The 13,544-nt window shown below is 43.5% G+C and overlaps 2 protein-coding genes across 3 annotated transcripts in view; one reads left to right on the top strand and one right to left on the bottom strand.

Annotated features, from left to right (window-relative positions):
* LOC108030650 (uncharacterized) overlaps window positions 1-13,544 on the top strand; it is a 34,075-nt gene that overhangs the window by 5,626 nt on the left and 14,905 nt on the right. For both annotated transcript variants that reach the window (XM_017103668.3, XM_017103669.3), the window contains exon 2: window positions 996-1,460. In XM_017103668.3, the coding sequence (XP_016959157.2) occupies window positions 1,199-1,460 (262 nt within the window). In that variant the 5' untranslated portion in view covers window positions 996-1,198. The remainder of the gene's footprint in view (window positions 1-995; window positions 1,461-13,544) is intronic.
* Window positions 10,413-11,582, bottom strand: LOC108030649 (gustatory receptor 68a). The gene has a single exon (XM_017103667.2). The coding sequence runs from the start codon at window positions 11,580-11,582 to the stop codon at window positions 10,413-10,415; it is 1,170 nt and encodes a 389-aa protein (XP_016959156.2).

The following is a 13,544-nucleotide window of genomic DNA, read 5'->3' on the forward strand; positions in this document are numbered from 1 at the left end:
CCGTGGGGAGATGCCAGGCGCAGAAAAAGTGGCTCACAAAGGAGGACAAAGTGAAAAGCCATAATCAGATTTAATTAAACACGAAATTGGAACGTTGGCTGGCTGTCAGGCACGCCAGAGCGGAATGTGTGTGACACGGTCACTGGCCATGTCCTGCGATTTGGCTGCGGGTCCTAGTTTCAGCCCGACGTATACATGGACTGCGAGTGTGCCGTGATGTATATGTTGCATTTTTTTGCAGGCTGCCTCTGATTTCTCATTATTATTTCGCTTTATGTGGAGCAGCTGGCGACGATTTGCAAGTGTGATAAACTCGCAGTCGAAGCCCCACGGCGTTTGCCTCTGTCCCATCGGCTTGGGGATAGGCAGCGGAGTGGAGCAGCTGGCCAGTACTTGGAAGCCAGCGGCAGCTCCTTATGGCCAGCCTCATTACTTTTCAACACCCGCCCACACACCCTTTTTACTTCGCATGGGGCACAATGTATTCATGGCCTGCGCTGCCATGATAAACCCGTCCACACTGCGTATGCGTAATATTTCACTTTCCACGCCCCTTACGTAAGCGAGAGCTGCCCTGCACTTCCAGTGGCTAAATTTATGCATTGATTGGCTCGATTTATGAGATGTCTTCACGCCGCCAAATATTGACCCAGTCCAGTGGGCATTGCCAAGTGGGATTCAGCAGAAAGATTGTATAGTAACGTTTCTGATATAGAGACCATAAATGGCAGCAGAGTCTCGGGAAAATAATAAATAAACTTCACTTTTAGAGATGCAACTCTGAGAAAATGTATGATGCAATCGGGAGCTATAGATTTAACATATTTTAAGGATACTTTGTCTAGCTAGAACAAATAAAATACAGGAACGTCAGAGCAGCAGAAAATGACTTTCAGCGGCCATTATCCATTATCTTCCTCTTGCCGCAAGCTGTTGCCAATTCTTTTGCCCATCAAATACTATTTCCCCCATCTAAATGCAGTTTTTGTTTGCAGAGTGGATTTGGGACGCTGGCCGCAACTCCAATGAGGCGACACTTTCGCGGGAGGGGAAAGCCATAAATGAAAGCTTCTAATTGCCGGAGAATGACGAACGTGACAAGGAATCAGCGCGAGCGAACAAAGGCGAAGCAGACTTTTTAGGCAGCCCGAAAGCAGCCAGCGAAAGCCGCGAAAATTGAGCCCCCGAAGCTTCGGCGATGCTGTTGATGCCCACATCCTGTGGGCCGGGGCCACCCACCCACCTCGGCCCCCCCTCCTCCTCCTCGCCCACCCACTGCCCAACCCAAGCTGCCCGAGGAGCGGCAGCTGATGCAGAACCAGTCCGGCGGGCAGGGACCCTGGCCCAAAGGCAAAGTTCGGGGTCGAGCATTCCCCAGTGGCTGCTCATCCTCCTCGGGCTCCTCGCCATTCTCGCCCAGACACCGGGCAGCCAGGTGGCCGCCGAGAAGAGTAAACACTGTGAGTACACCTATAGAAGATCCTGATTTGTAGAGCATAAGATGTATTGGATAGCTTTGACAAAATATAACTTTAAAATATTTCTTATATCGCCCTTAAGAAAATGGTTTTCCGATAAGAAAAATAAGAGTGTTACTAATATTTGAGTGCTATTCTGTATGAGATCATCGTAAAAAATAACTTGTATTAGGTAGAAAACTAACAAATTTCCCAGTTATAATCTATACTACAAATCTGTTATAATAATTCCCAAAAAAATCTGAAACAATATTTAACGAATTTTCAGTAAAAGAAATCTCACAAGCAAAACTCCAAAAATAATTTCCTTGTAAACGGGGTTTCTATAAAAACATTATATCCTGTCCACTAAAAGAAATATATATATCCCTGCATTGACACAACAGAAAATAATGTACCATTTTTGCGAGCATACGTACATTGTACATATGAAGTGGACATTTTCCACCCTCCGTAAACTTTGCTCGTCTTATGCAATGAAATCTGTCAACAGCTTAGTTTTATGTTTTTTGTGCCATTTCCTTGGCACGCCAATAAAAATTTGTTTGAGCAAATGTAATAAAAGTGCATTTAAATGTTGCTGAACGGAAAAATCCGGAAAAAATGGAAATCCTCGAACTATAGCCATATAAACACCACGCACTCACGCAAAAGTATATAAATACACAAACGAACGGCAGGGCAATAATATTGTGTGGCAAGCTTTTGTGGTAATTCATTCACTTGCCGCATATTGTTTATGTGGCAAATAAACAACAAATAAATACATTTTTACGATGCAATGTCAACGTGCACACAAAAGTATTTACATGTGTACAAGAGCACGTGCGAAGGCATTTATTTGGGGACCAACGTATTTGAGGGACCCAGGAAATTCTGGTTTGGGAAAAACTAGTTTTCAGTACGTTTTTACAATATTCCACATAATATGAGTCCAAAATAAACTACATTATTCACCCTTTAGCCCTAAATTCAGACAGGTGGCTAAAAGTATGCAACATAAGGTGCTTATTTTGAGTAAAACAACGAAATTATTCACTGCATACTATTAAGCACTTTTATTTTTTTAACGTTTTGAATTTTTAGTTTAAATTAATAAATAAATGTTATATTGGTTTTAAGATGACTTTTTTTTTAATTCTGCTTTTATTTTAAATTTTTGTTTGATTAGTTTTCCCTTCGTACCACAGTGCCTCGCTCTGATTTCGTTTGTCTTGCTCATCAATTAAAAAATAAACTTAAATAAAACACGTAACAATTTTGAGAGTTTGACTACTAAGGACGATTTCACATTGTAATGTTAAGGTTCAAGTTTGTTGTCTGTAAGGGAAAGTTAACATGAAGTTAAATTGTTCGAAAAGACATTTGGTTTTCCTTGATGTGATGTTAACTAATATTTGGGAAATGCGATAAAGAAGAATAGACTTTTCTTTCTTTCTTCAACAAACTTAACTAGAACATTGCCTGGGTTTTACTTTCTTCAAGCCATGCATAAGATCATGACTAAGATTGAAAGTCTAATCATTCGAGAGCAACCACCACCTCTGGTATACTTTAAAGCAAAAGTACGTTACTCGTAACCAGGAAAGTAATTTTTGCTAACAAGCCTGGAGTCGGAAATAGTCCGATTATGAGCCGGTCGAGGGGTACGGAAGTGAGCTCGTATGTATATGGTTTCCCCGATAGACCAAACAGAGAGTGGCGACCGCGATTGCCGACCCATGAAATGAAATTACTCGGGCGGAGCGACGCGACTCCGTGCCTCGCCGTCGTGCATTTTGCGTTCCGGCGACGAAAGTTGTTGGTGCAAATTATTTCCGTATTTTAGCATTAAATCATAATTAAAATTTGAAGTAAAACAACTTACATGCCAGCAATTGGGGGCGCCGCCTCCTTTGCGGAAAGTGGAATCGGGGATTCGCAGGCGGAGTCGCAGTGGCAGTCGCAGTCGATGCGAAAGTTTGCTAGTCGAGGGCGCAGAAAAAGTTCGCTGCATACTTATTTGGGCTTGTTTCCGGTTTGCTGCTGACGCAACTGCCACTTCCCCTCCATTTCCGCCTTTTTCTCTCCCTGCTTGGATGCGATGCAGCCTAATTGCAGCCTCCGCGGGAAAAGTCGGGTGACGAGTGCCCATGCTAGCTGGGCCTTGCCATTCTACACACTGAATCCAGTTCAATTTGGGGTTGAAAAAATTTATTACAAAACTGAACAAACTACTGGGATTTTTAATTAACCTTAATTCAATTTTTTAAGTGTCTAAAAGTATGCAACAATATGTGTTCATGTTGAGAAAAACAACGAAATTATTCACTGCATACTATTAGGCACTCTTATTTTTTTGAGATTTTGACAATTATTAGTTTATATTAATAAAAAAAAATGTTGTATTTAAATGGTATATTTAAGATGACTAATTTTTTAATTTAATTATTTTACAACCTATTTTTTATTAGTTTTCCCTTCGTACCACTGTGCCTTGCTCTGATTTCGTTTGTCTTGCTCATTTCCTGGCGACGCTTAGCTGCACTCGCTGCTGCTTCGTTTCTGGCTGCTTGGGTTCCTGCTCCAGGTTATGCTCCTCCCGATCCTCCGCCTGCTGCTCCTTATTTGCTGTGGTCACACACCCAGACTCCGGCCCAGCTCGAACTCAAACCCAGACACAAACGCGAACCGCAGGCGCTCCCCTCGCCGGCTGTCCCCAGCAGACTTGTGGCCCACGTGGCGTGCACTTAATTTCCCATGCTCATCGCCGGGGCGCGTTAACTTTTTTACCGGCCACATACTTACCGCCTGCCCCTCCCCGATTTTCCGCTTTTCCACCAACTCCTTCTGGCCCCCTACTTATTACGCTGTCGAGCCGCATTGAAGACTTTTCAACTCGTTCAACAAAATTTTGCACAAAAGTTTCATAATTAATTTCATGTTAAGTGGCAATGCGAGTGGTGGGCGTGGTCGCCGCCCACTTCCAGCCTGCTCGTTCAGTACCTTACTTAACCCCCTCCCCCCAACAAAAAAATCCTCCTGGACTGGTGTCTTTAATTTGAATTGTCATTTCCTTTCTTCAGCTCTCGAAGCCACTTTGGTGTCGTCTGTCAGGCATCCGGTTGGGGGCCACGCCCACTAGCTGCCACATCCTTTTACCGCCCCCACCCACTCACCCCCAAATTGCGGTCGCACGTTCAGCTTGATTAGCGTAACTTATAATGACTCGCACGAGCAGCCAGTCTCCTGGCAAACTTGTTGGGTCTCACTCAAGTTCCATTCTGGCAAAACACTTGCAAACGGTTACTTTCATAAGTAAATATATACCCAAGACCGTACGCATATATATAGAGGTTTTTTGGGGCTTTCGGAGGCATTTGCAAGTGGTTTTCATAATTACTTCGTGTGAGCTCCCATAGTGTGGGTATAGGGCCCTACCTAAAACTTTGCGACTGTCACAGAACCGGAACTCGCTTTCACATGCTTGTTAACTCCCCATTTGCAATTATGTGTGCGATATTTGCTCGTAATTACATAAGCATATACTAACAAGTTTATTGCTGGGGTCTCGCATTTTGATAATTGCATTGCGCCCAATTAAGCTAAATTGGGCGGGCTTATATTGATCATTTTGAACGGGTATCACAAGGCATCGAATCATATCACTCTTTTTTGTTGTCTATTTTGGTATTAAGATTTATGATTTTTTTGAAAATTAAACCGAGTTAGTAACATTAAAATTTAAAACATTTTTAATTTTAAAGAAGGAAATAAAAAATACTTTAAAAATGAAAATCGTATTTTTTTTTAATTTGAACATTTTATTGTGTTTCCTCGGTAAAGGCGGAAGAGCGTGTGTTTTGACAAGGGATACTGACAGCTCGCCCGCCTCTGCTCGCCATCCCATTTCCCCGTCGCATTGTGCGATTCCTTGCAATAATGCGAACATTATACAATCTTGGAAATATGTCACGTTGCCGGGACCCGACTCCATCCCCCCTTCTACCCGAGTCCAACTCAAACAGAAGCTGATGGCCGACTGCCAATAAATTTGTGAGAAAAACAACTGTCGACGGACGAAGAAGTGGCATAAAACTTTTGCTCTTTGTGTGGCATAAATATGAATGAATGGATTTGGACCTGGGGCTTAGGGCAGGAGCCTCGGAATGGGAATGGCAAAGGGACCAACTGGTCCACTGCGGCATATACATACACCCCATCCCGGCCGCTACATACAAATTTATCCAAAATGAGTTTCGGCCGAGGAGTCCAATGCGGTCTTCCCACGTCGACGGTTGAGTTCACAAAGGAGAAAGGGCTGAGGGGCAGGGCAGGGCAGGGGAAGGGGAAAAGGGGTAGGCAACCAAGGACTCTCCATGGGCAATAAATTTTAATTTTCCCTAAATCCTTGCGCATACGAAATGAGATTTGTAACAAGCCGCAGCAATCATCTGGCGGCGCTTGGCTTTCACTGCCTGAAAACTTCCCCGAGTGAGGAAATGATTGTCTGGCAGATCTTGATTAATTGAGACTGGCATTATTCGACTTAAATTCCCTGATGCCTAACCCCTTTACGTCAGATTTAAAATGCATGAACTTGGAGAATGCATAAGGCCTGGCTTTTAAATTACCCCCTTATTTGCCTTGTCTTGATTTCTTCAGCCCGCAACACATGCAAAATTAATTTCATTAGCTTAAATATGTGCCTAAACACGTAAATAATAAATCTATCTAGGCTTTGAGAAGAAAGAAATTCTAAAGTATCTCTAGCAACTTAATGACAAAGGCCTTATAACACTTACTTGGTTTTTGACTTGCTAACTATATTTATTTAAAGTAAAACTGAAGGAAAAACCATCTTCAGTTTATCAAATAGTATTTATATTAATAAAACAAATTATTTTAGGATTCCCATGGAACTTTAAAATAAATCTAGTCAAATATTTGATATCAAACTAGTGTCATACGACCACAGAACTTGCTAGTTGGAATCCCTGAGGTACCCAGGGGATACCTTTAGTTTCGTGGCCTAAAATGTATTTTAAATTTAAATGGCGTGCTTGTGGCCACGGCAACCTTTGACCTGCCTGTTTGCCGTCCCCGGTCCCACTAATAATAAATCTTGGCCGAGTGACGATGACTCAGCTGCTTAGCGATCCCTGGAGAACGGGGACAGGTCACAGTCAAATGCGCAGATAAATGTTTATGGAAGATAAATTGCAGCCAGCGGATAGAAATCAGGCGGCGCGTAATAAATTCCATTTGCAGTTCGCAACTCGGGGCGAAATTTGTGGGCGGGTGGGGAAAGTTAGGGGCGGGCTCTGCGAGGGAGCGATGCCAAATGGAGTATTGGCATCCCGCGGCATAGTGGCTCTGCCAAAAGGCCCCTCCGGATCCGAGGACCCCTCGGATTGCCACAGCCATCCGGCTCCAAAACACCGAACAATCCGCTCGATGCGAATTGGTTCTGTGAAATCGTCCACGAACGCGGGCGGATCATTTATCAATATTTCCGCTCTCCGCCGGAGTCGAAGTAGGTAATCGCTTATTATGCGAAATCGGTCGATAACTGCAATACATATGTGTGTCCCACTAACCCCGCCAGCCGATGGCTAAATTTAATTTATGTATTCCCCAAAAAAGTACACTCTCTGTCGGTGGCTCGAATTGGGTTTGACAAATTGAATTTTGGGAATTTCCAGACTTTGACCCGTTTTTAATTGGCTTTGGCTTACTTTTTGTCAACCAATCAGTAATCTTTTTATTCGTACAAACTCATTGGTGAACTAATTTATTTCGCACTGATTAGTGTTTTTTGTAGATACATCGCGCCATTTAGCCATGGTTGTTGGTTACCATATACCAATATTCACAAAAATGCATTACATTCTTTTAAAATTACAATTAAATGTGATACAAAATCAATCAATACAAATTTTTCGGAATTTTTAGGAATCACCATGACCTATTTTTAATTGGCTTTGAAGGGCTTACTTTTTGTCAACCAATCAGTAATCTATTTATTAGTTTAATTTCGTACAAACTTGTTGGTAAACAAATTTATTTCGCACTAATGACCATATACCAATATTCACATTACATTCTTTTAAAAATACAATTAAATGAGATACAAAATCAATCATTACAAATATTTTTGAATTGTTAGGAATTGACCATGACCCATTTTTAATTGGCTTTGAAAGTCGTCCGTTTATCAACCAATCAGTAATCTATTTATTCGTTTAATTTCGTACAAACTTGTTGGTAAACTAATTTATTTCGCACTGATGAACGTAGATTTAGCCATGGTTATTGGTTACCATATACTAATATTCACAAATGTATTACACTCTTTTACAAATGCAATTAAATGAGATGCAAAATCAATCAATACAGAGATTTTTGAATTGTTAGGAATTCAAACAAAATGAACTAGAATTTCATTTGGCAATTCTGACCCATTTTGTTTGGTGGCCCAGGGCTTTGTCAACCGAAACAATGCATTTGCCGTACTGTAACACGGCCGGAAAATTCCTGAATTTAATTTGGAAACCTTGATGGCCAATGCTGAACCCTGAGCACTGCATTGATGAATTTCGCAAATCCTGGCGGAGCGGGGAGAGAGGGAAAGTGCTCCAAAGGGGCCACAAAGGGGCATAAAATGAGTCGAACATTCCGGGCATTGTGCCTTCGGTTAAGCACACGAATCCCTTTTGTAATCAAATGCACAGAAAATTGTGTTCTATTCAGGAGAAATCCTCTGCGAGTCCCAAACCTCTTTCGTGTCCTCCTGATGATGGGCTTTGTATCGGCGGCTTCTCGGGCACCGGGGTGTGTGTATATTATATACACTTTGAGCCCCGTATCCCCAGGATCCGAGTTTGTGTGCGCGTGATCCACTTAGGCGGTGCACAGAGAATCCTCGCAAGACAAAGGGGCGGAATTATCTTCCAGCGCCAAGATTCCGGCGCGCGGGCAGTGGGCGTGGCCGGTGGCTGAAAGAAAAATATTACAAGAAGCGCCTAGACAATAGCACCGAAATAAGTAAACAACAATAATAAAAAACAATAAGCGAGCAAAAAATAGTGGGGAGAAGACGCAGCACCAACAATGGCGTAATAAACCAACGGCAAAGCTAAACTCGCCGGCCAAACTATGCAGAAAGTTTTCGCTTTGTTTCGCAGCACCAGCAAAAATGGAATTAATAAAGGCAAAAATGATTTTCGAAAAATATTTAAGCTCCCTTTATGGGCCGGCTAAGTCCAGGAACTGCCGGCGAACAGTGCGAAATTTAATTAACAATTTGCAGGGCTAAAATAAACTAAGCCCCGCGGTCCTCCCGCCGAACATCGCATATCCAGGGGCTCAGGGGGCTCTACCTCTCGTCCCGTCCTGGGCGGAATTGATCTAGTCCTGGTCCGGGATTGGGGCTGGGAGGTCCTTCGACGGCTGCATGACAACTTGAGGGCTCCTTGATAAGTTCTTAATGAAAAGTTGAACGGCGCACATAATTAAACTGCCCTTTGCGAGCGCAACTGCCAAAGTTTTCTCAATCAGAAAAAATGGAATCAGGTCCTTTGACCAATCGCTGAAAAAGTAGCTGCGATGCACGGCTAAAATTTGTTTTCATTTTAAGAAACGACTCCAGTAGAGCTCTCTTCAATGGGTAAGGTATTCGTCATGAGTATAAAAAAGGTTGAAAAAAATCTATTAAATTGAATAAAATCTTAGTAAGTCTAAGCATTTCTAATGGTTTTTTATCCTTGCGTTTTTTAGTTACTAATTTATTTTGAAAATATGAAAGACCAAATTATTTCTAACATAAAACCTACTATTTTTTAACTTGATTATATACATTTTAAATTAAATCAGTGAATTGATTAGTTCTTATATTTAATTCAAAACTTAGAATTCAATATGCAGATTGTGAAAATTATATTAAATGTATTCATAATTTTTTATTTTTCTTTCACCATTTACCTATAAATGTTTTTTGCCCTATTTGACAAATCGAATTTCTTTCGTAAGTTTTTCTTTTAGACTTCAATAATATTCCGCCTAAAAGTCAGTGCTATCGGGCAGAACCGTGCCTCTCCGGAAAAGTGAAATAAATTCAGAAACTTTTGACTATTCAAACATTTTGACAAGCGACAATTCGCTTGATTATTGCCGTGGAATGAAATGGCAGGGAAAGCTCGGGAGACAGGCGGACTTGGGTGAATCTTATCGTCTGGCCCATTTGAGGCATGTCTCCTCGCCAGCTCCTTGCCCAGCCCCTCGGCCACCCCACCCGCCAGCCCCAGCTGCCCCAGATGGCCCATAGTTCCTTCATTAGTTCGGCACTTCATCGTGGCTGCACGCTCGAGTGCCTCTGGTCTGAGGTTGCCACATTCTGAAAAGTGACAAAAGTTTAATGATGCGTTTAAGTTGCACGTGGCACGCCCCCGGCGCCGCCCCACGCGTCCTCCGCAGGGCTTTCGACAGCCTGATTTGATGAGCTCTACGCATTGCAATGTTTGTTTGCCAGCTGGGGAGAGGCGCCAGGAAAAATTGCAGCTGTCAGCTGGTTATTGATTTCCATCACGTAACTCCCAGACAAATTATGTGTAGGTACTGGGGCCCTTAACCGATACACAGAAGACCAACTTCCTCCTACCTCTTGCTTTGGGTAAAATACGCCTCAGTTTCCAATTTAATAAAGATTGAGAGAACTTTTAACTCAACTACTATGGATACTATTTAATATTACATTAATATATATTTTATAGATGTATGTATATTATAAAAATGTCAATGCTATATATAGCAAAGCTAAAATTTAGAGGCCATTAATGTTGAACTATGAAATTGATAAAATTTAAAGACATTCCTTAAACTTTCCATAAAGTAATTTTTAGATTTATACAATTTCTACAAGAATTTAAGTAGAAACAGGTTTTATAACAACTCCTCTTATGCCTGGTTAATGTCAATCGCCTTGGAGTCCTCCAACTGCTTGAACTGTATGAGGATTACCAAGTAAGTGGTCACAGCGGAGAAGATCTTGAAAAGCGTCGAGTAGTCGATGGAGAAGAATCCGTAGGCAGTGAACTGCAGGTCCTGCTTGATGCTCTTGGTGAGGAACTTGTCGATGAGGTTCTGGAACTGCTTGCTCTTCCCGTAGACCCGGGCCAGGATCTGGGCCGTGCTGTTCGACTCGGAGGCCAGGCAGTCGCAGGCGCTGCAGATCACAGCCATGGTGAGGGTCTCGGCCAGAACCCAGGCGCACGACAAGCCCATGGTATCGGCCACTTCCCCCTGGGAGCCCGATGAACCGGCGGTCAGGGTGGCGAAGGCCAGGTAACTCTGGTTGGTCACCGTGTAGAAGGAGAACCCGAAGTAGAATAACAGCGCCACTCCGGCCACAGAGTTCATGCTCTCGGTGATGTAGCGGAACTTGCAGAGCACCTCTATGAGATTGCTCAGCGCACGCCAGTTTTCCACATTGCCACTGTCCTGGAGGCCAAATGCATCCAGTTTTCGGTTAAGGAAGCCAATCCTTTGGGCCAGAGTCATCAGAATGGTCCTCAGATATAGGGCAAAGACAGTGGAGTAGAGCAGCTGTAGGAAGTAGACCAGGAGCAGGATGACCTGCTTCTTGGAGCCAATGCCACTGCGAAAGTGGATGTAGTAGAAGGCCACAGCCAGCACTGCAGAAGCCGCTGAGATGACCAGGATGCTCAGGTTCCGGCAACTGTAGTTTTCCCGGAAACCATTGACCACCAGGTACTCGTCAATTTTGGCTATGTCCCGCAGGGTGCGACAGTGCTGGGACGCACTCAGCATACTGGAGAGCACCATCATCGTGTAGCTGACGATGCACAGCAGGGTCTCGATGGTCCTGTTGATCTCCTCCGTGTCTCCCTGGGCACTGGCCACCAGTCGGTACTCCCTGGAGGCGAAGAGCACGTCCTCGCCGAAAGCCAGGGAGCTCATCAGTACGGCCAGGGCCACCAGTCGTCCGTACCAGCGACCCAGTCTGCCCAGCCGGAAGCTCTCCTCGTCATCCCCGCTATAAAGTGGCAACAGGGCGCAGATCTGCGAGGGCCTGGCTATGGCTCCGATGTCCTGGAAGATCTTCATAACAGTATCGCTGAGGTGTTTGGTCCGGTGGTCACTGAAATGGATGTTGCCCAGTTCACATCAGCCTAGCGGAAGGTTTTCTGAAATTACCTTTCATTAACTGCAATTACGGAAAAATGAATTTTATATTATCTTGTCATCAGAAATAATTTCATTCATATTGGGAAAGTATTTTTATAGGTTCTGCTAAAGAAAAAATGGGCACGTTATTTGTGTGGTATCCTAGCATATTATGGTCTTGTTGTTTGATTATCTGAATGAATTAACTAACAAGAGTCATGATAACCAATAGAAAAAAGTTATACTCTTTATCTATTCGAAATCAAAATTTTCTATGAGGATAATTAGTGCTTAGTAAGTATTTCCAAGCATTCAAGAATTAGCAATCTGAACTCTAGATTGTAGAACCAGTGCTTAAAATTATAATTTACTGGGGACACATCCCCAATTGATTTGACCAAAGTCCAGAGCGCCACTGCCCACTGCCGAATCATGACTGATGAGCAGGCTAAGTAGTTCGCGTGGCAGAACTACAAACATTGGGTAATTACGAGCTAATGCGACCTGTCATAATTGCGGACTGACATAAATATCCACGGAACTTAAAAGCCCTGTCCAATGCGCCACGCAAATTGGCCAATTACTTTGACAAACCGCCGGCGGCGAATGGAGCCCGATGAGCCACGTGAATGGTTTGGCCGAGCAGGACATCCCGGGGGATGGGATCTCCAGAGGAGGGAGATTATGCTCATTATGCAAACGCCTTCGACGGATGAGCTGGATGCTCGGAGTCGTCCAGGCGAAAGGCATTTACTTCAATTATTTCATTAAGGCAGCAACAGCAGCGCCGACAGCAGCGGCCACCCCATCACCATGGCTATGGCCAGCGCCTCCAAGATGCCATCGAAGTTCGGTGGCGCTAATGGAGCGTGTGAGTCCGGCACCAGATGTCGGAGCCACCAGCTCGGCTTAGTCAACTGAACGGAGCGTGGGTCGTGGGATTATGCACTCTGAAAAGTTCTCTAGCCATTTTACACCAGAAAGGCCAGAGAAAGGTCATAGTTCAGCCACTTTTTACCAATTTTAAAAAATATTTAATGTTCCAGTGCTAAAAGTTGCCCTATATATCAGTGCACTAGTAAACCAGGAATAGGACAACAATTATAAAACAATTTTTGTTGATAATAACATTAAACTGATTTTCAGATAGACAATAGATATATGGATACAAGAATTTTAAAATCTGAAAAATAAAGAAAAGGAGATTTTTAGTATGCCATTTTCATACCTTTTCTACCTTCCTTACTCAGGGATATAAATTTATTTTTACATTTTTTGAATAAAAGAGCTGTTTCCCCGCAGTGTATAGTAAGGCCAATGACTTTACACGGTCGCCGAGGGTCACCCGGGGGCCAGTAAAATTCAATATCGGAGCACAGGAAATTCATTGTTTAACCTTTGTTGCTTAAATTGCTCAAATTCCTGCCATTAGTTTGACAAACGAGCCAGCGAAATTATTTTGTTGCAGCCAAGTTGCCGGCACATCCGGAACGCAGGAGCGGCGCTGGAGGGCGGGGATGATCGAAAACCGACCAGATTTCGGGGCAAAGTTTTTGCCACAGCACCGAGCAAGGCAGCACAAGCAACTTTGACCCCCGAAGCACCAGAACCCCCGAAATCCCTAAAAGCCCCACTATTTCCCCTACCACCCGCCCACGAAACTTTCGTCCAATCCTCGCTCTGGGGCACGCACTAAGCTTGCCCCGGTTGCGGTTTCGTTACCTCCAGCCGGCCATTGTTGCCACTGCTCCTTGTGGCCTCCACCGCCGACATCCCGCTTCCAGCTTCCAGCATCCCAGCATCCACGGCGGGCAGCCTCGGATATTCCATTGCTGCAGATTTATTTGTGGTTTTGCATAATCACTGAAAATTAGTTTAAAATATTTACATTAAATTTGCATC

This window comes from Drosophila biarmipes, chromosome 3L, assembly GCF_025231255.1.
Source record: "Drosophila biarmipes strain raj3 chromosome 3L, RU_DBia_V1.1, whole genome shotgun sequence".
Classification (NCBI taxonomy): domain Eukaryota; kingdom Metazoa; phylum Arthropoda; class Insecta; order Diptera; family Drosophilidae; genus Drosophila; species Drosophila biarmipes.